The sequence below is a fragment of the Mauremys mutica genome, chromosome 4, assembly GCF_020497125.1.
Source record: "Mauremys mutica isolate MM-2020 ecotype Southern chromosome 4, ASM2049712v1, whole genome shotgun sequence".
In the NCBI taxonomy this organism is placed as follows: domain Eukaryota; kingdom Metazoa; phylum Chordata; order Testudines; family Geoemydidae; genus Mauremys; species Mauremys mutica.
In genome coordinates this window covers 40,781,368-40,806,832 of record NC_059075.1, presented here as the reverse complement: position 1 = coordinate 40,806,832, position 25,465 = coordinate 40,781,368, and the positions used below count along the sequence as shown (strand labels likewise).

General features: G+C 47.9%; 1 protein-coding gene across 2 annotated transcripts in view; it reads right to left on the bottom strand.

Moving 5' to 3' along the window:
• Positions 1-12,934, bottom strand: part of ISM2 (isthmin 2) — a 46,392-nt gene extending 33,458 nt beyond the window's left edge. The window contains exon 1 of one of the 2 annotated variants that reach the window (XM_045015511.1): positions 12,792-12,934. In XM_045015511.1, the coding sequence (XP_044871446.1) occupies positions 12,792-12,929 (138 nt within the window). In that variant the 5' untranslated portion in view covers positions 12,930-12,934. Of the gene's footprint in view, positions 1-11,951; positions 12,057-12,791 lie in introns of those variants that run through there. The other variant, XM_045015512.1, reaches the window with a different exon arrangement.
• Positions 12,935-25,465: the final 12,531 nt, after the last annotated feature.

Genomic DNA, 25,465 nt, shown 5'->3' with positions numbered 1-25,465 from the left:
AAGGCCAAGGGATTAGGCTGCCCACAGAGCCATCACTATCACAGCTGTGGGTCTGACGCCTCTTGTGGGGAAACTGAAAACAAATAAAAACAGTTGCTATGTAAATCCATCATTCAGCACTTTAAATCAAAAGCGTTTCAGGAAACTGATTGCTTGAGCTGGCTCCATTCATAGCAATTACGCACCCCGGATATGGAAGATCCATAGAGGGGCACCTAGGATCTCCCTGCCTTGTAGTGGGGCATAGAGCAGTCACCAGGGTACCTGATCCCTTCCCCACGTGGGCCCACTTAATTCCAGTAAAATCATCCTCCGCAGCTGGATGGCACAGCTGCACCTTCCCAGCAATAGGGACTCCCCCTCCCAGGCCCTTGACAGCTCGTCCCACTCCCATGTGGCTGGAAGCAGCTTGTTCCTTCCTACCCGCACAGTATGGAAAGGCAGCTAACACCTCCAGGCTGCTGCTGGACACAGACATAACTGAGCTGCCTCCTGTCCCCCGACAACAGCGTGGGCAGGAAGGGGTTAAACCCTAAGGACACATTGTGCACCAGGGCCCAGGGAACCTGACTGCAGGGCCTTCAGGGAACCCGGCTAGAGAGGTGGCTCAGCAGGGGAAGGGACAGAGTACCCCCGTGCTCCTGGGGGTAAGACCCAGGGTGGGGGGCAGGGGCAGGTGACGAGGATGTTAAGCCCCTTCCCTGGGGGCTACTTTGGAGTCTGCAGGTTTGGGGAGTGAACAGGCTGGAAATTGCTCTCCCCACACACACTCCAGAGCTTAGCTGAGGGGTGGAGAGGGTTCCCTGTGCCAGTGCTGTGTGGGACTTTGGCACATGCAGGGCTCGGATCCTCCTGGCTAGTGCCCCGGCCGGAGGGTTTGGGGCTTTACTGGGGCACCAACCCAGCCAGAGGCAGAGGGGGAAGGAAGGAGCCTGCCGGCCAGGCTGTTGGTGAGCCGAGCGCTCTGATCAGGGGCTGGTTCTCTGCACAGCGCTGGGAGCAGGATGCGCCCCGGCGGGGGAGATAGGGAGGAGAAGTGGGGCTGAGGGCGGGGTGGTGGTGAAGGGGCAAAGCAGGGAGATGACAGCAAGAGGGGAAGCATGTAAAGGGCCGATGGGTGGGCAGTAGAGGCGACATGTAACTGGCTGCCGCCTGGCACCTGCCCGCACTCACCAGCCACCGCAGCATGCAGCCAGCGCTGTCTGGAAACAGGATGGGGGGGGGCCCTGCTGGCTGAGAGCTGGCATGCAGCCGGGGCTGTGCTGATGGACCAGCAAGGGGAGCAGCCGGCCCCGCGCTGCAGCTTTGCCCCGCCACCAGCCTCGCACTCCCACCCCCATCATCAGCCACTGGACCCCCCACTCACCACTGGTGGGCTGGCGATCAGGGATTCAGCCAGCAGCAGGAACCACCAGGACTGATGGTGGTGAGACAGAAAATATGGGACAACCTGCCCATTTTTAAGAAAAAATCAGGACACCTGCAGGAGGGCTTAAATACGAGACTGTCCCTTTAAAAACGGGACATCTGGTCACCCTAGTCATGCCCCCTATGCTAGGGCTTGACAGCAGACCTATGGCTGTCTTGAGCAGTGCCTGTGCCAGGGGGATTCTCCCCTGGCCAAAGACAGGGCTTCTATATAGGGTTGCCAACTGTCTAATCACACAAACCCAAACACCATTGCCCCGTGCCCTGTCCTTCCCCCAAGGCCCCTCCCCACTCACTCCATCCCCCTCCCTCCGTTGCTCACTTTCCCCCTCCCTCACTCACTTTCACCCAGGCTGAGGCAGGGGTTGGGGTTCAGGATGGGGTGTGGGCTCTGGGCTGGGGCCAAGGGGTTCGGAGTGTGGGAGGGGGCTCCCGGCTGAGCCTGGGGCAGAGGGTTGGGGTGCAGGAGGGGGTGAGGGGTGCAGGCTCCGGTCTGGCAGCGCTTACCTTGGGTGGCTCCCGGTTGGCGGCACAGCAGGGCTAAGGCAGGCTCCCTGCCTAACCCATCCCTGTGCTGCTCCTGGAAGCGGCCCAGCACATCCCTGCAGCTCCTGGGGGGAGGGGGGCAGGGGGCTCTGTGCGCTGCCCCTGCCTGCAGGCAACACCCCCACAGCTCCCACTGGCCGCAGTTCCTGGCCAATGGGAGCTGCGGAGTCGGCGCTCAGGGTGGGGGCAGTGCGCAGAGACCCCTGCACCCCCTCCCAGGGGCTGCAGGGACGTGCCGGCTGCTTCTGGGAGCAGCACGGAGTCAGGGCTGGCAGGAAGCCTGCCTTAGCCCTGCTGCACCGCCAGACTTTTAGCAGCCTAAAATCTACCGGTTTGGCTTCAGTAGCCTCCAGGAGATGGGCTCGATCTCCTGGAATTGGGCTGATTCCGGGAGACTCCCGGCAAAACCAGTAGGGTTGGCAACCCTAGAACTTCTATAACCTCTGTATATCTGAACAGTGCTGTGCAGTGGCCACAGAGGGAGAAAAAACCTTCCCTCAGAATCAAGTCTATTCTATTTAAACACATTTAATTTATTCATAGGCTATTCGATGACATTCTTCCCCAGTGTCTGAGTGCCTCACAAAAAGGAATTAATCTATCTTCACCAGCCACTTCACAGACAGGAAGCTGAGGTTCGGGGGGTCAAGTGACTTGCCCAAGGACCCCCAGGAAATATGTGGCAGGGTCAGGAATAGACGCCAGATCCCCTGATTCCCTAATTCCAGCTCTGTCACTACCTCCTCTGTCACCTTTCCTCTCTGAGCCTTATTGGTAAAATGGAGATAGTGATATTGAGCCACTTTGCAGAGGGGTGGAGAGGCTAAATTACTCTTTCCAAAGTCATAAACAACAAAAACACCATCCCTCACAGAAAGCCTTTTCATTGATGGTTTTAACATTGGCATTTAAATTGCATCCAAGGTGTGCTGGATGCTTCACAGCCCAAAGCCCTGTTTTGGGATACATGGCCCCATACACAGGCTTTGTCAGCATGCAAGTGCCGTAAAACCGGTGCAAACAGCCACTTGGGAATTCCTCTGACTGTGGGGGCTTCCACAGGCTAGGTAGCGCTGGCACAGCAGACCGCAGCCTCTGGCACAGGGGTTTGCCAAAGAATTACAGCAGGGTGTGGCTGGAGTGCACTATGCTAGTCTGGGCAGCTGTATATTAGAGCAGTCCTTAGGGCTGCTTTAATTTATGCCAGAGACTGGAACGCACAGACAACAGGGAAGCCAGCATGCTCCCTCCGTTCACCACCCCGCCCCCCTGCTGCTGGAGCCAGCTCAGGACCAGAGGACTGGGGTGTCATGAGAAATTTCAGATTTTGATTTTAGACTCTTGCTTACTGGCTCTTTTGCTACATTTTCAAACAACCTGCTGAAGTCATTTCTGTTCATAGACAGTTTTGCAAAAACCCTTTCAAAACAGCAACACTCATACGTTAGGCCTAAACAACTCTGTCCAGCCCGCAGAATGCTATTTACAGGTGTGAAGAAAACTAAGAGGTGGGGAGAGTGCAAAGGGGCATTTACAGAGAGGTCGTTGGGGCGACTGATGTTGTCCATGGAACTCATTTCCCCCATAACACCCACTGCCTTCCCTCTCTGGAGGAGTTTCCCTTTATAGCAGTGTACTAGATATAGGACAGGATCATATGGGGGTTCTGGCCTGTAGTAGCCTCTCCTCCTGACACTTTGCTAGTTAGTGTATTAGCATTTTCTGAATGTAGAGGGACCTAGAAAAAGAAGTTCAAGATTCCCCAGTGCCCACTGCACACCCATGCTTGTTACCGTGAGCCCCACTCACTGCTGCAGAGGAAGGCAAAACCCTCCTGCGAGCCCTGTGCAATCAACTGATGAAGTACAACTGCAAATAACATGCCCCCCACACCCTAGTTCCAGCAGTGCAGTGCATCCAGTGCTTCATTTGTGCCAGGGCTCAGCCCTGGCACTTCTACGCTTGGCAGTTCATAGTCTCGGCATCTCTGTCATTGCAAATTAAGCACTGAGTGCATCTCCACATCACATTCCACCCAGGAATCCCCTGGGACACCCCTCCCCCCCTTACACATCCTGGGAGAGACTACTGGTTGTCTCCTCCCCTGAGCGAGGAGCCAGCTTTGCTATGTAATGCAGCCACAGCCTCTCTGGGAAGCGGAAGGGTGTTGGGGGTGGAGGAGGGAGAGCAGATGTGAGCTTAAGACATCTGTACAAAATCTCATCTCGCTGAAAACATTGCACAGAGCTCCGCACCTGGTGTCCTCTGGGTTATTAGCGAGGAGGCTGCCTGCGCCCTGGGAACATGCAGCTAAAAATAGAGAGGTGGATTTTAGCAACAAATTAAAGGGAAACCAAGCAGGGAGACGCCGACCTTGGGCTCCACCACAATGAGGGAGAGCTCGGTAATGACTGGGCATTTGATAAAAAGGGAAAGGCAAGGCTGAGGGGTAATTTAATCGTGGGGGTGATCAGGAATGACTGAAATACTCCTCTCTCTCCACACGGCAGCCTTCTGTCCCTCCCACTCTCTCCTCTCATGCTCACACATTTGTACAGACTAGCTGGCTATACGGTGACCAGATGCAAATGTGAAAAATCAGGACAGGGTGGGAGGTAATAGGAGCCTATATAAGAAAAAGACCCAAAAATCGGGACATCTGGTCACCCTAGCTGGCTGCTCCACAAACATTTGCTCTTTATCTCATAGCTCCCTGCCAGGCTTCAACACAACCAGCTAAGTGTTAAATGCCTCCACTGCCTTGTCTACACTAGAGTTCTAGAATGTGTTAAACCTGTCGAAGCTGGGGGTGAGCACATGACAGCTAACACATGCTATCGATCATGTTTGAAAAGTTTAGGGTAGGCAAGGCAGTGTAGGCTTCTGACGTATGCCATACTGCTGAACCTAAAGCCTAGGCTCCCCCTCTGTAGCATGTGCTAAAGCTGGGCGTATACTAGACTTTCAAATGTGTGCATTAGCATACAAACACGTGCTAAATCAGATCTTAAATCCTAGTCTAGACCAGGCCCTAGGTATGTCTACACTGCCAATGGAGGCGTGATTCCAGTTTGTGGAGCCATAACAGAGCTAGCCTTGATCTAACTAGCATGGCTAAAAATACCAGTCAAGACCCAACGGCATGGACCCTGGTGCAGGCTAGGAACACAAGTATGTCCCACAGTTCCAGGCGGGTTTGTACAGCCCATGCTGAAGTCCATACCATCGCAACTTCACTGCTATTTTTAGCTTAGCTAGCTAGATTAAAGCTAGCACAGGTCCATGCTGCAATTACACCGCTGATTGCAGTGCAGACATGCCCTTAGCTAGAATGTGTCAGCTAACACCTTGTAACCCTAGTCAAGATCACGGCTCCCTTCCTCTTCCCAACACAGACTAACTCCATCCAGCCTTTCTGTTGCCCCCTCTTGCTGTCTCAGTGCAAGGGGGAGTCTGCCAATAAGCAAGAGGAAATTTACAACATTTTGTTCCCTTTAAACTTTATTCTTCCCCTGGAGACTAAATAAAACAACCAATAGCCCAGGAAATATTGCTTCCCTTCACACCATGAGCCACCTGGGACAGGGAGGCAAATAGACCACCATATCTCTGGACTCCTAGCCCCAGAAGTCACAAACATCCTCTCAGCTTCTCCGTAAAGCCCAGGAAGTTACTAGACACCTGGAGCAGGCAAGAACTGAACAACGGCAAACAAGTCACTAAAACAGATTCTGACAGCTGGTCCTTTAAGCATAGCCTGTAATCCATTAAGGGTTTTTTTTCCCTGTGAAAAATTTTCAACAAAACCCAAAAGGTTTTCATCAAATACTGAAACTGTCAGTTCTTTAAAGAAAAAAGTTGCGGTAATCTTTTTTTCACCTTTGTTTACCCCCAACATTTTCAATTAAGAGAGAAAATTTTGGGTGAAAACGTCTGTTGTGTCAGTGAGCCATTGTTCACCAAACAAATATTGGAGGAAAACTTCCCAACTAGCTCTAGTAACCAAACACGTCCCACATGATAAATGCAACAGCCTGATTTCACACTGCACCAACTACAACCCAGCTGCACAACCACTACCACCCCCACATCTCAAGACCAGCCATAAGTCTGCTCCCAGCAGGCGCCGGTGCTACTTTGGCAGTACGTGGGTCTCTCTTTAACTGTTTTTAGTGATGGTGAAGGATACCAATTGACTCCACGGCAGACAGGAGACCTCTAATCCCCAGAAAAGGTCCAGCCTGGGCAGCAGCAGGGCAGGTTTTCCACGCTCACACACACACCACCCTGATCATATGCTTCAACCTACTTTGGAGAGAATGTATTTTGAGGGGACGCCAGTCTCCATAGGCCAGCCTTTGGCAAACTCTGGGAAAGGCTGGCAAGATACAGACACCCCTCCGTTAGGAACCAAACTGAGGTATGCCATCCCTCCCACCCTGTCCCCACCCCCAACACATTCTACAATGGCTACGTGCCACTGCTGACCTGGAGATGGATTTGAACCAGCAAACTAGACGTGCAGAGAGTCATTGCTAAAGGGTACACAAGCACCTAGCTCATGAAAATGGCTCCTCCCTGCGTAGCAATTCATGCCTAAGACATTCCCTTTACATGTGCCTTTTACAGGCACCCCTTTAATTTCTGCAATAGAAACTCAACAGGCCTATTTGTTCCACAAAAAGGGAAGAAGCCTCCTGATCCAGTAACTTCCCTACAGCCGGCTCCTCATTGTTTTTGCTCCTGACTCAGCCCCAGGGCGGAAGGGTTTTCACTTTGTTGACTAAGATAATTTGGCACTTCTCAAAAGGAAATTTGCTACAAAGGGTAAAGTACCTTCCTGTGCACAAAGAGCCCCTTTCAGAGCGGAACGATGCTTCAGTGAACGTTTTATACCCACAAATCCGACCCTGGACAAGGACAAAGCCGGAGACAAGAACGCTTAATTGCTGAAGAAATGAAAAGGTAAAAAGCACATCCACAGGCAAAATGACTCTGCCACTGACACAGCCTGCAGCAGCTGTGGGGAGCTCACTGCACACTCGGCCTGCTCAGATCCTGCATCACGTGTCCTTGGGTTCTCTTCCCCTGGGTTACCATGGAAGACAGAGGAGCTGTTCCCTTGTCACCCCCGCAACTCCCTACCTGAAACCATCCTCCACCGTCTGTGGCAGCACAATTAGCTAGTCCTGAGATGTCAGTAAGAGAGAGGATTGGGAATCAGCAGTAGGAGCAGATGGGTTCTGAGAAAAGTAAGATCCGGTTTTTATTCAACCATCCCTGGTCACAAGAACGAGGGAAGAATAAAACAAATAGGGCTATTCAGAGCAAAAGTGATGCTAAAAGGAATGTTTTCCGGAAGGCACTAGCAGCTTCACTGCAGAGATGAAGCTAGGGGAACCCAGTTGGGTCCCATCTGGTCCATCCACCCAGAGATCAATGAGAGATTGTTCCTTACACTGTGTTCTCCAGGGCTTGCTCCGATCCATGTTTCAATGTCCCAAGTGATGGGGCTTCTGCTATTTCCATGTTTCCTGAAACTTGGGAAATTTTCCCTCACGCTCAGCCTATATTTTCTTTTGCTGCTTTTAATTCCATTAAACCTTGTTATATCACTTTGGAGCACCCTAAATAATCCCTTGCTCCCCTTGGTAGTCATATCTCGCAGATCGCTCTAGATAGGCGCCATTTAGTGATACAAATTTGACTTTGAATTCATCCTCACAACTCAATCACTCCACCTATTTGCTCACAGCCTGGATTGACTAAATCACAGATATTAATCATGATTTAAATTAGCAAACAGGAAACCTTGATTTAAATTTTTGTTTTTAATCCTGCTTCATATGTGAACTTTTCAGTTATTTTCCTAAAGAAAAGCTATATAATAAAAATGAACCTAATATATATTTATTCAGTCTTAATTTTTATTTTTTTATTATGATAGAAAATGACAAATGCTGCATTTCTTATTTACTAGATGATCATTTTTTTGCTCATGGTTTGTGTCAAGCTGTATTTGCATGGAAATTGGAATTCAATTAAAAATGCACAAAACGGCATTTTAAATTTGTTTATTATCAGTAAACAAAATAACCTTAAATGTGCTGGATACATAGGGAAAAAAGTTGATCAAAACACGTTTTGCATTTAAAACTAACTGATTTATTAAACAAAGGATGTTCTAACTGGCATTAGGGAACTGACAGATTGTTTCTGGTTACCATGGGCCAGATTTTCAAATGGAATTTAGGAACCTCGTGGGACTTCAATGGGAGTTAGGTGCCTAAATTCCTTAAAACCCCCATGTGGACGAGGCACCTATCAGCATCTTTAGGCATCTAAATACACCTTTGAAAATCTATCCCCATATCCTTCAGGTTTTTAGCATCAGTAGATCTCATTTTCTTCCAGCTGGGTTTTATTAATTGATTGGAAGAGCAAGACAAGCTTTTCTGCTTTTTCAACTCCTAGTTGGTTTCTCAACTTTGAATGAACCAGCCCAAATTAAATAAATATTCTCTCCCCCTCTGCTTCCTAAACTGAAACCAAAAGGAACAAAGGCCAAAGCTTTTCTGCACAACAGAAACTAAAAGTACTTACATTAGGAAAAATGTAAAAACTAGCATTCACTCCACTGGAAAGACTGAAAATAGCACAGCTGCTCACATGACATTGTCACATATTTATAAAGCTTGAGTTGACCTCAAAAGTTAATGTTTTCTGACCGATTCTGTATATTCTTAAAGAAGCATCACCCTTCAACTCATTACAATGTGAGCAGCAGTACTGTAACAAGGGCGAGGCGAATGAGGCACTTGCCTTGGGCGCGCAAAGCTAAGAGGCGCAGAAAAAGATGACAGTGTATTTGTCTGCAAACACAACAACTGTCGTTCGAGTAATCGAGTTCTAGTATTCCCAGTGAGCACACGCTTATTATATATTAGGACTTCTTGGATCCGCTTAAGACCCACCAAACGGCGGGAGGGCGCAATTTTATATTCTTGCCTCAGGTGCAAAAATAGCTAGTTACGGCTCTGTTGAGCAGGGCTCATTGATGAAGCATATTTTATTTATTTCAAGGCGTTTAAGTAAGTTTATGCCTTAACATAGGTTATCAATTTCATATTTAATTGAAAATAGGTTTTTCAAAAAGAACAATGTATTCAACTAAAAAATACCATATTTTTTTCCACCTTGCTTGATCATTTCTGTTGTTCTTCTCTGTACCTCTGCCCTTTCCTCCAATCTATCCACATCTCTAGGGCTTTACCCAAAAGTAACCAATATTCCAGATGTGGTCACACTGGTACCATCGAGATAGGGACTGTCAACTCTGTGACATGAACCATCTGTGTATACAACCCAAAAATCACACTGGTATTTTTGCTACCCTGTTGCTTTACAAGCTGATAAACCCAATCTGATGTTCCCTCTCATCGGCAGAAGTCTCTCAGCACTACCTGCTTTCTACATCTCTCACCCCGCATTCAGTGGCTTCCAAGAAGAATAACTATACACATCCAATTTAGAATTATTTTCTAAGTGTCAACAACCTTCCCTCTGCTGCACATAACACAAATGAAGAAAGTCCCTGCCCCAAAGACCTTACAGTCTACAAGGCACACACAGACATGACAAGAAGCGCTGGTAGACCCCTAGGAAGCCTGTGTCTCCATCTTATCTCTTGCCTTATCTCCCAAGCCCTTTTGTATAAATACGATATAAAACTTCAGTAGAAGCCAGAGGTCTCAAGTTGAGACCTGTTGCACTAAGCACTGTACAAACACATATGGAGACATGGTCTCTGGGCATTCATGTAAGCTCCCTAATTCAGAATCATTCACAAATTTGTGCTGATTTATTCCTCCCCCTTTGCTAGCTGATTAGTAAAACTGGGCCTAACATAGATCTTTGGGGTTCTCCACTGGACACCGCCCTCAACTTCATACATTGCCATTTTATCATTATCCTTTGATTACGGCCTACAAGTTTGCCTTTTCAGGTAAGATTCCATAAAGTACCATATCCAATGCTTTACTAGATACCATGGCTTTTCTGCAAGAGTTTGGGTGTTAACCACAGTCTCCTGGCTGAACAGCAGCTCAGGTAATTACATTATGCGTGCCTAGAATTCCAGCTCTTGTGTTGCTGCATGCTGTCACACAGCCATGTTCCACCAAGAGGTGGCTGCATTTCTGTAGTGAGCAAACTGATACAGGTATATATGTTTGCAGAATTTCCCAGGAAAGGCACAATATAAATGTAAGATTATTGTCTAGATACAACATTTCAAGCAATCCCCCTTCATCCATTCATTGCTAATTCAATCAAAAAAAGCTATCCAACTCATTTGGCATGATTTAGGCAAAGATAAAACCAAGCTCTCTGGTGCTTGTGGTTCAATTATCTTCCCCTGGCTTTCAGATTCACTCTCACATTTATCCCACTATTTTACTAAGGAGTGAAGTTCAATTGATCATCCAGAAATAGCCAGGATCACTCTTTTTAGACTACCAGTGCCACATTTTAATAATAAACAACAATAAGGTATATCCCCATTTCTCTGTAACATTTCAAAAAGAGCTGCCAGTCATTCAGTAAACTCATCAGCCAACCCCTCTGACATGCTGGGATTAAAATCTATCCACCAAGCTTCTTATACTGATGCCTATCACTGATGACTATGTGGGCTGCTACTACCCAGACCTACTAATTCATATCCAGTCAGTTTTTCCACATATTCCTTTAACCTGTTTTTTATCAGTAGCTTTGGTCACAAGGTGAATTTTGATTTTTTTTCCTTATTGTCTAACCCCCTTTTCATTTTCCTGCTAAGAGATCAATTTAAAAGGCAGTTGTTTGGTTCAGCCATACAGAAGTCACTGTGTTTCCCCCTCCTTGTTTGTTAAAGGGCCTTTTTTCTCTAGGATTGCTATAGATTTGCTCCCATTCCACTGCTCTCTCCCCCACTCAAACACACAGTGGGTTTCCATGCATTTTGATCCCATGTCCTATAAGTCCACTAGTCACTGCTGTCTTGAAGCCACAGGGGTAGAGTCAAGGTTTCCTTCCATTTATCTTAGCTGGTCTAAATCCTTTGCAAGACAACACACAGGTCTAGCCAATGAGTTCCTGCCACAAGAAGAGGCAAAATAGAGCCCCTGGAATACAATGCAGCCCCTGGCCACCCCCACCTTTTACAGAGAGCAGGGGTGGATGTAGCCTCCCAATTCAATGGGTGCACTAGAGGGAGGGGATGGGGGGCGTCAGGGCTCAACCCTGTCAGGTTGCTGCCCTCTCTGCGGGAGTAGGTGGATTCTGCCCTGCCTTAGGCCGGGGGGGACACTCTGGTCCCACCTCTCCTTGAGCTCCAGCCCTGCTACCAGTGGGAGCAGTATCCCTGACCCTCTCTCTGGGATCTCCACCTGACAGGTCGCCTCAGACCTGGTGTGATAATGCCAGCAGTAGCAACAGGTGTGATCTGGGTCCAGTCAGGGTGGACAAGTTGCTCCGCACGCTATTGATGGCAGGTGTCAAACCTGAGTGGTGCTGTGACCCTGTGTGCCAGGTTGCAATGTCACTCACTCAAATGTGGCCTGGCCGCCCCTCTGTCATCATGGAGGAGCAGCTGGGCCAAACCTGAAATGCAGGCCCTTGCGCCCACAGAAATCATTGCATATTGGTTAATCTGGGCCTGATTTCTGTGGGTGCAGTTGAACCCATGATCCCACGCTAAAGTCAACCCTGCTTGAGTGGTGCAGCATATGGAAATACAGAAGCCAGCATGCCATGCTCCTTCCTATGCAAGCACAGGCCGTTTGAATCAAGAAGGAGCGTGACATTCTGGAACCTGTAGCCGCCATGGTCTCCACCTCCAGGGGCCAGGTTGCCGCAATCTGCTGCATTTAATGCCAATGTGGTGAAACATTTGTGTTCCTGACAAGCTGCAAACCCTGTCCTGGTCTTTGACTCACCTCTCTTGTGACAGATATTGTCCTTTGGAGGCAACAGACCTTCCTGCGCGTTGAATTATTAAACTTAGCCTCAGTCTTGAGACGTCTGAAACCACATTGCCTACTCCCATCCCATGGAAGGCTGAGATCTCAGGCGATCGTACACCTCGGGGTAGTGGGGAAGGAGCTCTGTCCTTTCTGGGCAAAAAAAACCAACCAACCAAGCCAAGGAGGAAACTAAAAACCTGCCTCTCTCAAGCGGCAGCTGTTACCCATTGTGTCATTCAGAGCTCTCGGTAGGACCAGGTGTGGACAGGATACACAGATGCATTTTGGATATGTAATTACATTACATATTAGCTTGGCCATGACCAACTTCAAGGGAATCCTCACAGTTTTAGCAGGAAGGGCCCTCACCTCTATACAAGGGTGTGCTGTCCCCTTCCTCATGCGCAGAGATGCTGGAGAAGAACTCCTTAGGGCGGGAGGCATTGCCATATGCTGATACTTAACTAGCTGCAGCTGGGCTTTTAAAGAAAAATCATGCACCTAAAACAAAACGGGACCCCATACGGTCCTACCTCACCTAGCCGCTCCCGGGGCAGATACTGGATTTTCTAGAGCTCTGTCCAGGTGACTTTTTAAATGTCTCAGAGGGCGAGGGGCTTCCATCACATGTGCCATCTCTTTAGAAGCCCTTCATGTGCCATGTTGGGGGTGGTTCATCAGAACACCCCCCAGGTTACACTCCTGTTCTGTTCTTCTGCGTCTACGCCCCCACCCCGCAACAATATCCCGAGTAAGAACTAGACACTGGGCCTCACTTCTGCTCTCAGAGCAGCGAGCAGCCAGTTGCCTTACCTCCATCAGCTTGTGACCCTGCTCCCTGGGGCTGCTGGTGCGTTGTTTCCTCAGGGGAAGCCCTCTCACCGCCGCCAGAAGAGTTGTCAGAAAGACGAAGCCTAGGATAAGCACAACTTTCCCTCTGATCCCAGACATCTCTTCCTCCGCCCTCCCCACTAACCCACCTCTCCACGCACAGACAAGGCAAGCAGCCAGGCACCCCCCCGCCCCCACTAATCCAGCCTGCTAATATTACAAAATCAGTCCCTGAAGAAATAGGAGAGGGAGGATCAAAAAGTGCAGATGAAAACTGCAATCCTCTTTCCAGCCTTCTGCTCCTGTATTGTTGTGTCCCTGGCAGGGCCCAGAGCCGCTCAGAGTGTGGGAGAAAGATTACTGACAGTGCCCTGGCTTCCGGGGGACTCTCCTCTGGCCCGGGGGGGGGGGCGGGGGGTCTGGCCCTCTGATCTCTCTTGCAGTTTGCTGGTCACGTTTGGATTTAGCTGCCCTTCCTGGGCTCCGGTGCCTGGGCCACTGATGCTGAAGGATAACTCTGAAAAGATTTGCAGGGGGAAAGAAGAAAGGAGAGGGCTTCACCTCCTCCACCCCCTTTTCTAATCCTTTTTGCAATCTGATTTCTTTTCCTCCTCTCCCCCCCCCCCCCCACCCCACCCCCGAGTCACTTGGGCTGGTGATTTTCCTCAGGCAGTTCCAGAGCCCGGTGCTCGTTTATCCCAAGGCAGAGGCTCCCCCCCCCTTTTTTTTTCCCTTTAGCTGGGAAAATGCTCCTTTTGCATCAGGACAAATAAAGTCCCTCCTCGCAGATCAAAGTGGCGCAGCATCAGACGGCTCCACGCGCTCGGGCTCGCGCTGCGGCCCCCACAGCCCCAAACTGGAGGCGGCTGCTGCTGACAATACAAAACTTTCCTCTGTTTCCCTCCAAATGTTTCCACCTCTTGGGCTCAGCCAGTCGCTTCTCTCCTCCCGGATGCTGCATGTCCCAGGCTACCTCTGCTGCAAACCTCTCCCCTCTGGTCCCTTGCAGGGCTCCCGCTTGCCTCTCATGGAGGGGGGGCGGGGGAAGGCTGGGCTCGCTCCCCCGGCTTTGCAAACGAGGATGACCCGCTCTTTGTTCTGCAAACTCTTTGATCTTCTCTCCTTGTGCAAAGCTTCCCCCAGCCGCCGGAGGTTTCGCCTCCTCGAGGCTGAGCTCGCGGCAGGCTCCTTTTTGCTTCTCCTCCGTGGCAGTGACTTTCCCTTTGCAGCGCGCTCCTTGAGGACCCTTGTCTTCAGCGCTGGGATCCTAGCGCTCGCTCTTCCCATTCACATTTCCTCCTTGCGCCAAGTGCCCCTTGCTTCCCCGAGCGAGTCCCTCCAGTGTAGCCCCCCAGCTGCCGGCCTCTCCCGCCCCCTCTCCCCTCAGGATCCTGGGAGCGCCGCGCTGAGTTTGGCTTTGCAGCGCGTGTGCAGCCCCCCCTTGGCTCGCAGCATCGGGGCTGCCTGCGCTGCTGCGCTCGCCAGTGACTCTTCAACCGGCCCCCAGCTGCTCTGACGTGGGAGAAGGAGGGTCCCCACATGCACACTGAGTGAGTGAGTGAATGAATGACCGAGTACGTGAATGAATCAATCCGTGAATCCGAGGCCATGGCCAGAACAGGGCAGGGGAGAGAGGGAGAAATCCCACACAAGGGTTACAAATATGGTCAGACACAACCGAGGTTTCAAGCCCTCCGAGCTGCGCATTTTACACTGGCAGCTCCTAGGAGGCAGAGCCTTTTCACACAGCTGGGGCTGCTGCTGGACAGATTTACAATCGGGCACGTTGATGGCAGGGTGCATTAGATTGCCATGTTTCATGTGACGGCATTTTCTCTGTGCAGGACACAGGGGCATGGGAGGTGGGGATTAGCAAATCAGCCTGGCTGTAAGGAGAGATTTGGACTCATCCGCAGGACTTGCCCTGTCTAAACTAGGCTTGCTTGCCAAAACTAATCAAACCATCCACTGGTGCAGCACCACCAGCACCACACAAGGGACAGGGCCGGTGCAATCATTTAGGCGACCTAGGCGGTCGCCAAGGGTGCTGGCATTTGGGGGGTGACATTTTCTTCCGCAGCAACTGCAGCAGCTGGATCTTCGGCCGCCCCAGTTGCCGCCGGCATTTAGGCGCAGGGAGCTGGGGCAAGGGAGCATGGGGATGGCCGCCTGCAGCAAGTAAGGGGGGTGGCACACAGGGGAACTCCCCGACCCAGCTCACCCCTGCCCCGCCTCCTCCCCGAGCACGCCGTGGCTGCTTCACTTCTCCTGCCTCCCAGGCTTGCAGCACTTAAGCTGATTGGTGCCACAAGCCTGGGGGGGGCAGGAGAAGTGAAGCAGCCACGGCGTGCTTGGGGAGGAGGCGGGGTAGGGGTGAGCTGGGGCGGGGAGGGTGCCTCAGGGTGGAGAGCTGCCACGGGGGGGGGGCGCCTCAGGCAGGGAGCTTCCGTGGGGGGGGCACGTGCCTCAGGGCAGGGGCTCGGGGACAGCGCAAGGTGGAGGTTTCGCTTAGGGTGCGAAACATCCTTGCACTGGCCCTGACAGGGGATCTGGCATAGCCAAGGTGCTGGTAGTTTAAGGAGTGCCACATGGATCTGTTCTGAGCAGAGATGGATGGTAGCCACACAGGGATTCGAACACCAACAGCTGCCCAAAGCCCATCTACACCAGCATTCCTACCTTGCAGGGGATATTTTTTGTTATACATGTTATTGTGCCTTTTATTTGTATTAAGATAGTGCCAAAGAGGCCCTTAACCAAGATTAAGGCCCCATTATGCTACCCGTGGTACAAATAATAGTGAGGGACAGTTCCTATGCAAAGAAACTGACAATCTAAACAGACACGGCAGGGTGGTGGGGGCAGCAGGCACAGAAAGGTGACAGCAGAATAGTGCTAGTCTCCTGCCCCCCAGTTCAGGGCCATGTCCATTAGCCCTCTCCCCATATTTTTTTTGGGAAAAAAAGCCAATGTAGCCACCCTCTGTGATGGAAGCATGCAGGAGGGAGGCCAAGTAGTAAAGGGGGCAAATTCAATAAAAATCTAGTAAGACATCATTGTTACACAAGTGTTGCAAAATCTAGAGCTCTGAGCCCATTGAGCTACTGAATGTACCTGGTAGTGAGAGCGCCTCCCATCACCCAGGCAGATTAGCATCAGAGTCGACGACCACCCGTACCTGCAAGGGTCTCAGGAAGATGGATGTTCCACAGCATTTTAAGGCAGTTAGATCCAGAGATAAGATATAACTAATGCTGCCCCACTCCATCATCCAAGGATAGGAGACTGTTCAGGGCAGGTTTTTAATTTTTAATGTAGAAATAGCCAAGCCAACATTAACACCATAGAGATGTGGTATTACTACTGCCAATAATTCATTCATACAGCGCTGCACACATGGGTGGCACTTAACCAGCCAGAATAAGATGTGGTCCCTTCCCAAAAGACCTTAGACCTCAGATCTCTCTTTAAAACATTGTCCTTTTGGGTTTGGATTTTCCTCGCCATCCATTTTATCTTAACTGTTTTCTCTTCTATTTGTAACTACCCCTTCATAATCTCTTGTGTCTCCATTTCTCTACACCCCTGTTAAGTGCTCTCCTGGATAGAAGCTGGATCATAGTGTTACCCACACAAAATTCTCTGTTACTCACACACTCTAGGGGCACCCACCTTAACCCAGTTCCTAGGGCTCAAGGCGTAACCCTCTTAATTTAGGCACCTACCCTTACCCTTCCATGGGCTCAGGGCGTAACCTTACACTCTGTGGGTTTGTTGGGTCTTTTACCAGTGAAAGAGCCTCATACAGTAATCTCCCACTTAACCCTTAATAACAATCCCCAAAACAGAATGCACATGCTAAGCATACAATGCTCACTACTCCTAATAAGGCAGATTAACTTTTCTTGATGGCCAATCAGGATCAGGTCATCTGGGAGACTCCCGTTTCTGCACAGTGTGGTTGACAGGGTGTTGTGGTCTGGCAGCTCTGATCATGGGGCTGTGTCCTGGCACTGGTTCCCAAGAACTTCCTTTTGGACCCCAGTTTATATAGTGAAACTTGAGTCTTGCTTAGCTGTATCTTAACCAATCATTTTACTAAAATATTACTCAACAATTTTCTAACCAATCCTAACTTATTGTAAAACAATCCTTTAACCAATTATACTCCACCACCATAGTTGATTTACACCTAGCAAAATTAATTATGCAACAGACAGAAACAATCGAAGAACCAGAGACCATACAGATAAACAAGAGAGAAGTGGTGACAAAACAGTAGAAGTATAGATTTTACCATCACAGCTGTTGATAAGTGATTCCTTGCCAGACAGGATGCTGTCAAACTAAAAGTTTTCTTTAACTATCTTAAAATCTGTTCCTTTATCTAGTGATGGTGGGTGCTATTAGGACAGGATTGCCTTCTTGACAGTCTGATATTACATTGTTTAAATGTAATTTAGATGGAATGTGAGGATGCGACTTTCTGCTTCTTGGCACATGGCTGCTTCTCTCCTAATATGGCTGCAGAGAAAGGCCTCAGACCTTTCAGTAGGTTGTGCTCACCTGCCAATGCTCTGATCCAATTAGTGGAACAGTTTGTTTTTCCAAAGAGCATCAGCTTGACCCGCATTGCCAATTGATCCTGACCCTGTTACTACCATGGCTTCTCCCAAGTGAGAGCCTGCATTATCATCAATAGTACATCTCCCATACAATGTCAGTGTTAAGACTCACCATAGAGCCCCAGGAAAGAAATGCATGCAGAACACCATCCAGCTCCAGTTGTGCCTGGGACCGACCCCACCCCACAATCCCATGACCTCTTTTTCAACTATCTCCTTCCTTTCTGAAATTTGTGCCCTGGTCTCTATGGACCCTCATGCATGTGTGTGGGGCAGGGGTCTCTGGAACTGTGGTTTCCCCAGGAATTGAAATTGGGAGGGATGTTCGAATTTAGGGGGGGTGTCAGGGCTGAGGAGGGGTGAGACTGTGAGGGTGAAGGTGGGCTGTATGGCACCACAGTAAACACTGAAAAATGTTTCATGACCATTTTATTAGATTTAACTTATGTTCTAAAATCATCACACAAATTAAAGATGGCTACTCAAGCCTTCTATGAAGCACTACATCTACATCCTCCTTGGTTTCTTGTTATAATTTTGCACAACTCTGTTAGTGAACTTCTTGAATATAATGCGTTCATCTTTTGTGGCTTCTCGTGTGTCCGGTACTTCCATTCCTTCAGTTGATATGCTCATTAGTTCATTCACATGATCAGGCAGAAGTCAACTTCTTTCAGAACACAAAATTCTACTCAATGATGAAAAAGAATTCTCAACTGTAGCTATTGTGACTGGGAGTAGCAAGAGATGAATTCCTACTTCGTTCATCCCAGGAAACAGAACACAAAGATTGGGTCAAAGCACTAGTGACGATAAAAAATAAGTTGAAGTCAAATCTTCCTTCCTTCGTCGTATGATATTCCACTCTGTGTTCAAATACTCTATTCTGTCCTGATCACATGGCAGGCCCATTGCTGGTAGTGCCTCACTCCACTCAGCTGTTGGTGTTTTATAGGCCAGGCATCTGTAAAAATACGTAGAGGTTGAGTAGAATCTAGAAGTTGCTGTTGTAGATTTTTAAGTATCAAGTCTGTGTACTTTTTCAGTTGTCTTAAACACTTCTGGTCTTCTTCACTTAAGGATTCAATATAAATGCCTTCATTGGTCAACTTCTGGACTGAAGTCTTTGCTTCTTCTAGTACTTTTTCAATGGATAATTCTCTGATTGATCCAAAAGTAGCTTCTATTGCTGGACAAAGATCTACTACTGTTGTAGCAGATGCCTGGATGGCATTGTTTAATGACCCAAGTGGTTTCAACAGTAGACTTACGAGAGAGAGAATGGCAATAGTCTTCTCTGTACGTAGTAGCAAAAGTAATCCACCAACCTCACTACTTAGATCTATCCCATCTTGGTAGATACTTACCAAAGCCAGTAATAACGGCTGGCGTAATTTTAAGACAACAGCCAAGGATCACTCATGAGAAAGCCAGCGGGTTTTCCGAGGTTGGACTAATTTGAACTTCAGTCCCAGTGTATCTTCTATATTTTCCATGATATTCAGTCTTTTTGGACTTTTGCTGAAAAAAAGAATATAATGAAGACATTACATTTATAGCTTTTTTTAATGTTTTTTGAAGATTTTGCAGCTCGTACTAGTGCTAGTTGGAGTAGATTGTCCCTGCAGTATGTATAGGAGAGATTAGCGTTACACTTTTCTCTGAGCAAAGCTTGTACTCCACTATGTCTTCCAGAGAAGTTTGCAGCTCCATCAAATGCACAAGCAGCCATCTGTTTGGGGTCCAGTTGACAAGCATTTAACTCTCCTAAGATGTGGGTTGTGTCAGATGCAGCCGATGTGTCTTCTATAACTTGAACATCTAGAAATGCATCTACTGGCCTACCCCTGACATCAGGATAACATACACAATGACTTAATACTTGATGTCCATTTGCATTGGTGCATTCATCAGCCATGTATGCAAATTTTTTGAATGTGGTGAGAGAGTTCTTCACTTTTTCAACTGTTGAGTCTTTCACTGTTGCACTGCATGCTTCTAGCCAGTCAGTTGAGTTTCTTGCAGAAAGACAGTGAGTATTTGCTGTTCTTGTTCGGAACAAGTGTTCAACTTCAGGATGAACAAGTGACAATGCACTTAACATTGGCCTCCAGTTTGTAGTGTGTGGTATCTCTTGATTAAATAGAAAGTAGGATGCCACAGCCATGTTTGTTCGCATGAACTGCATTGTGTCTCCAGCATTCTTAACAGCCTCATTAAGTACTTCTAAAATTGGCTTTGAAAGTGGGCTTATAAGGCTTTCTGCATGTTGATGCACTCCAGAGGCCTGGTGTTTTGCAGCCTTTTCATGTAGTTTGTCAGCATTGGCTTTGCTGATGGTTTGATGACAAACCAAGCTCCTCCACTTTTACCAATTATAGCATAGGGAAGCTTTCCTTCTTCGTAAGCTTTTTTGCAAGAGGAGCACCAGTAGCCATCTTTTGTAACTTCAATGAATGGGAACACTTTGACCGACAAACATCGGGAACTGCCTTTAGGTTTTGGAGATACGGTTTCTTTAGTAGGTAGCTGTATTTGTGCTTCGGGCTGGTCAGATGTAGATATACCCCTTGAACCTTCAGATGACATGTTGATATATTCTTGGTTTTTGATGTGTTCTTCACTTTGGCTGGTTTTTGAGACCTTTGAGTGGAAAAACTGTTGTATTGTTTTTTGTCTTTTCATTTTCACTTTGACCTGCAACATATAAAAAAGATGAATAAAGTAAATGTTTTGTTAGGATAATGCAAATTTAACATAAGGATAATGCAAGTTACACCAAAACACATAACAGGTCTAGATTTCTAAACAAATATAATTTAAAAAAAATGTATTTAATTTAAATTGACTTTTGAAAAGTAAGCCATCATGAGATAAGAGGGAAGGTCCTCTCATGGATCAGTAACTGGTTAAAAGATGGGAAACAAAGGCTAGGAATAAATCATCAGTTTTCAGAATGGAGAGAGATAAATAGTGGTATCCCTGAGGGGTCAGTACTGGGACCAGTACTGTTCAACATATTAATAAATGATCTGGAAAAATGGATAAACAGTGAGGTGGCAAAATTTGCAGATGATACAAAACTATTCAAGATAGTTAAGTCCCAGGCAGACTGAAAAGAGTTACAAAGAGATCACACAAAACTGGATGACTGGGCAACAAAATGGCAGATGAAATTCAACGTTGATAAATGCAAAGTAATGCACATTGGAAAACAATCTCAACTATACATACAAAATGATGGAGTCTGAATTAGCTGTTAACACTCAAGAAAGATCTTGGAGTCATTGTGGATAGTTCTCTGAAAACATCCACTCAATGTGCCACAGCAGTCAAAAAAGTTAACAGAATGTTGGGAATCATTAAGAAAGGGATAGATAATAAGACAGAAAATATCATATTGTCTCTATATAAGTCCATGGTACGTGCACACCTTGAATACTCCGTGCAGATCTGGTAACCCCATCCCAAAAAAGATATTTTGGAATTGGAAAATGTACAGAGATGGGCAACTAAAATGATTAGGGGTATGAAAAAGGAGAAGTGATTAAAATGACTGGGAATTTTCAGTTTAGAAAAGAGACGACTAAGGGGGGATATGATAGAGGTCTATAAAATCTTGACTTGTGTGAAGAAAGTGAATAAGGAAATGTTATTTAATCCTTCACACAACACAAGAACTATCACTCACCCAATAAAATTAATAGGCAGCAGGTTTTAAAAAAAACAAAAAGGAAGTACGTCTTCACACAACAAAGTCAACTCATGGAATTCTTTGTCAGGGGATGCTGTGAAGATCAAAACTATAACAGGATTTAAAAAAAACTAGATAATTTCCTGGAGAATAGGTCCATCAGTGGCTATTAGCCAGGATGGGGAGGGATGCAACACCATGCTGAGTGTCCCTAGCCTGTTTCTGGGAATGGGCAACGGGATGGATCACTTGATGATTACCTGTTCTGTTCATTCCCTCAGAAGCACCTGGCCTTGACCACTGTCAGAAGACAGGATACTGGGCTATATGGACCATTGGTCTGACCCAGTATGACCATTCTTATGTAAAAATTAATTATAATAATAAAAATGTTTAGTACAGAAACTCCCCAACATAATGACCTCTCAAGATAGCAACATGTGAGATAACCTTAGCAAATAATGCATTTTAAAAATCTTGGCCTACTAGGAAACATATATGTTTCCATTTCCAGTCACAAATCTAGCATTCTGGAGCAAAGTCACTAAAATATAGTCCAAACAAATAAATGTTTAATGTGCCCCTCACTCACCGGTGTTGTCCTTGGTCAGTATTCACCCACGAAAGCTTATGCTCCAATACATCTGTTAGTCTATAAGGTGCCACAGGACTCTTTGTTGCTTTTTACAGATCCAGACTAACACGACTACCCCTCTGAAACTTGGTCAGTGGAGTTTCAGAGTTCAGAGGTGCTTTCATGTGAGTACACCTCCCAGGTGGGGGGCAAGAGGGCACCTTGCTCGTTCCTCCAGCTGCTCACTGTTCGCTCTGGCCACTGTCGTTCGTTGTCTCACCATTCACTCCAGCACTCTGTTGCCAATGGCCCTGTGCAGTCACCTTCTGCTGCCACCTGCCACTGTGACCTCTGCGAGTTGGTCTCTTGAGGTTCCACCCAGCTCTCAGTGATTTCAGCTGAGCTCTCAGTGGGGGAACCTCGCTGCTAGTGCAGTCTGGGCTGTCTCTTCCACGGAAACACTGTCCCCACAGCAGGACTAAGCACTTAGACCTGATTATCAGTGATTTCAGCTGCAGTGGTCACTTAACAGAACAAAAGATTATCTTTGGAGCCTAATCAGCTCTGTCTTTAAACAGTGGAGAGGGACAGGTCCCCACTCTCTCTTGATGCCCTCAATCAGGACAGGCTAAGTACAGTTCTACTGCCCTTTACTCATACAATAAGAACAACAACATTTCATCCCCCCACCCCCCATTCAAGTGATTTGTAACCCAACCCCAGCCAAAATTTATCGCTTGGGCAACACAGCTCTGTTTGCTGGATCCCTAGGTAGATTAGGTGTGAATGTAATCTGGTCCTGAAGCCTTTCCCCCCAGCCCCAGCTCATCACTAGCTGTCAGGGAGAGCTCATTTAGGCTTTGCTTACAAATCAGCATTTGAAATTATTAGGTTGGCCAACATCACCAAAATGGATGCACTGACATGGTCATAAAAAACAACAGCTGTATAAGGAAGCTAGTCTATGTTCAGACGTTTCAAATCTATTACACTTTTTCAGATACACGTATTTTATCATACACTATATATGCTTTTAAAGTGTGTATTAATGTTTAAATTTCAATTCAGATTTCCAAACAGTTACTAAATTGTAACTAGTTAACAAAACGGGGGGGGGTGTTGGGGAAATTCGGGGGTGGGGGCGTGTAGGGAAATCGCTGCTCTGGAATAACAGAGGGCCTAGTGGATTGTTTAGGCCCAAAGCTGGCCCCCAGCTCTCAAGCATCCAAGCGTCTGACTCTGGACCCACTGGCCCAGGGCAGATTAAGGTTTCTTGAGACCCCACCTGGGCCAGAGCAAGTGGAGGGCCCCTCCTCACCCCCTTCCACCTGCAGCCCTGGCCACAGCCCCACCCCTTTCTGCCTCTTCCCTAGGGCCCACCCCTGTTCCACCCAGGGTTCCCCCATTCTGCCCCCTCATTGCAGCACCAAGACCAGAGAAGCTCTGTCCCCGGGGCCCCAGCAGGGAGTGAGAGCTCCTCCAGTCCCAGGGCCGCAATGGGGCTCAGGATGCTGAGGCATCCCCTGCCACCCCCCACGCTTCTGCAGGGCACCAGAGTCAGGGCACTGGGGCTTCTCCTGCCTCTCCCAGCATTTCTGCCAGAGAGCAGGTTGGGTGCGGGGACTTGCCCTGCCACCCTATGCCTTCTGGTGGGGACAGGGGCCGCTGTGGGGGCGCTTCCCCTGTCCTGCGGCTTCTGCTGGGGATAGGGTCGGGGGGCTTCCCCTGTCCTGCTCACCCGCTGCTGCTGCTGGGGAGCAGGTTCGGGGCACTGGGGCTTCCCCTGCCCCACCCAGGCTTCTGCTGCCCAGTGGCGGATTTTTTCCAGGGCCCCTGGGCACGGGCTTTGTTGGCCCAGTGGCTAATCCACCACTGCACTGGCCTTGATAAAGGGTGACAAACATCTGAGGAACCAGAGTCCTACCCAGCCCACTCCAAGGAAAATGCGAGAGGTGAGGGGGAAAAAAAACAAACAAAAACAAAAGCTACTGAGAAGTATTCATTATCATAGCATATCCCCAGGGACGTAGCCTCCTTGCAGATCAAGCACAGAAATGTTTGCGTTTCCTTCAGACAACAGAAATACATTTTCCGAATGAGAGAAAGCTAACAGGAAGCCTCATTTGCGTGCTCAAATCAGTATTCAGTCACCTACAGGCCAGTTGGAGCACCTGTGTTGGAATACCAGACCCGGCTGTTCTCAATTTCAAAGACTTGACATCTCTGATTTACAGATGGCTGAATGTAGATCTGAAATGAGCCGTGCATTTCCGGGCAGAGATGCGAGCTGAGTCTCAAAGCTGGAACAGACTAAGAGACTCTCCCGGAGGCTTCACTGCCATCAGGACCGTGCTGCAAACACATTGTGAGTAGGGACTAGACCAGAGCTGAGGGGCAACTCCACAACTCCCTTTAAAGCAGCCCATGTACATCCTGCATAACACAGGCCCATAGAATCGTACCCAGCAATTCCGACAGCGAGCCCAATAGCTTGTGCTTCTTGACCCACTTACAGGGCAGAAATCTTGTCCACATTTGTAAAAAGCAAACACACCCCCAAGGCCTTTTCTGAATTCTTTATTATGTAGAACAGATTATATTTGAACAATTTTTTTTCCAAGCAGTTGTTTTTCTCCAGTGTTTCTAACATGCATTGTTACCCTTTTTATAGTCAATGTACCATCTGCTTCTCTTCTCCCTCCCTGCCCACACAGTACCCAGCTTCATGTTAATTCTCAACAGTGTAAAAAAAATTAGATTATCTGGCATAAAATATTCTGGGGAAGCCCATTAAAAATGTCATTTAAAATGTTTCATATCTACAAAAGATCCAATATATATGTACATTATAGCAATGCAGAGGGGCAAAGGAACACAGTGCAATGTAAGACTTCAAAAGCTATGACTGGATGGTGATTCAACCCTGGGGCTATGGAGATATGGGCCACCATTAGCTTTGGGGCAACTAGCCTAAAGCCTCAGGCTCCATGGTAGCTATTTTGCTCTCTCGCAAACCTTTATTAGCCCCCTTCTGGAGTGACACTGAAAAACTGGAAATGCCTTTAGCTTAATACACCCTGTTAGGGGACTGCAGAAATACTGGCTGAACAGGGTGTGATTTGGCAAATAGTGGATGCACAGTGTCTGTATGGTTTACAGCGTGCTTCATTTGGTCAGCGATCTCTATCTGCATCAACCCCTGGCCCATTCCTGCTGCTCCACTGACACACGCCTGTCTACAGGTGAATAAATAATTAAGTTGCTAGCTGCCTCAGCTTCCTGCATCCTAAAACCTCTCTCCCCCAACCTCCCGCTAATCCTTCCTCTCTTCCAGCAGCCCAGGGGCAGATCACCAAACCTTGCCAAGCAGTAGCATGGATGCAGAGCTGTAATGACTGCACTTGACCCTTGTGTACAGATACCTCTTCTGCTTGTTAAAACAAGCCTTGCTGATATGCAGGGCTGAACACAAAGCAAACCCAACCCTCCCACCCCCAAGGAACTACATTCTATATTGCTTAATTATGCTAAGGGTTAAGATCCATTGTATTCTTTCGAGTCAGTTTATTAATTCTTTATATTAAAAAAATCACAGTTTAAGGCCTTTTAATAATACGCACTGTACAGTCCAGTCATCCCTCCTCCCCCACCCAACCCTTTTTTGGGACACAGACGGAACAGAAGAGCTCCAAGCTCAGTACAAAGCACTTTAACATGAGATAAACCCCAAAGTACTTCCCCTAGGGCAGACACACTGCCCATG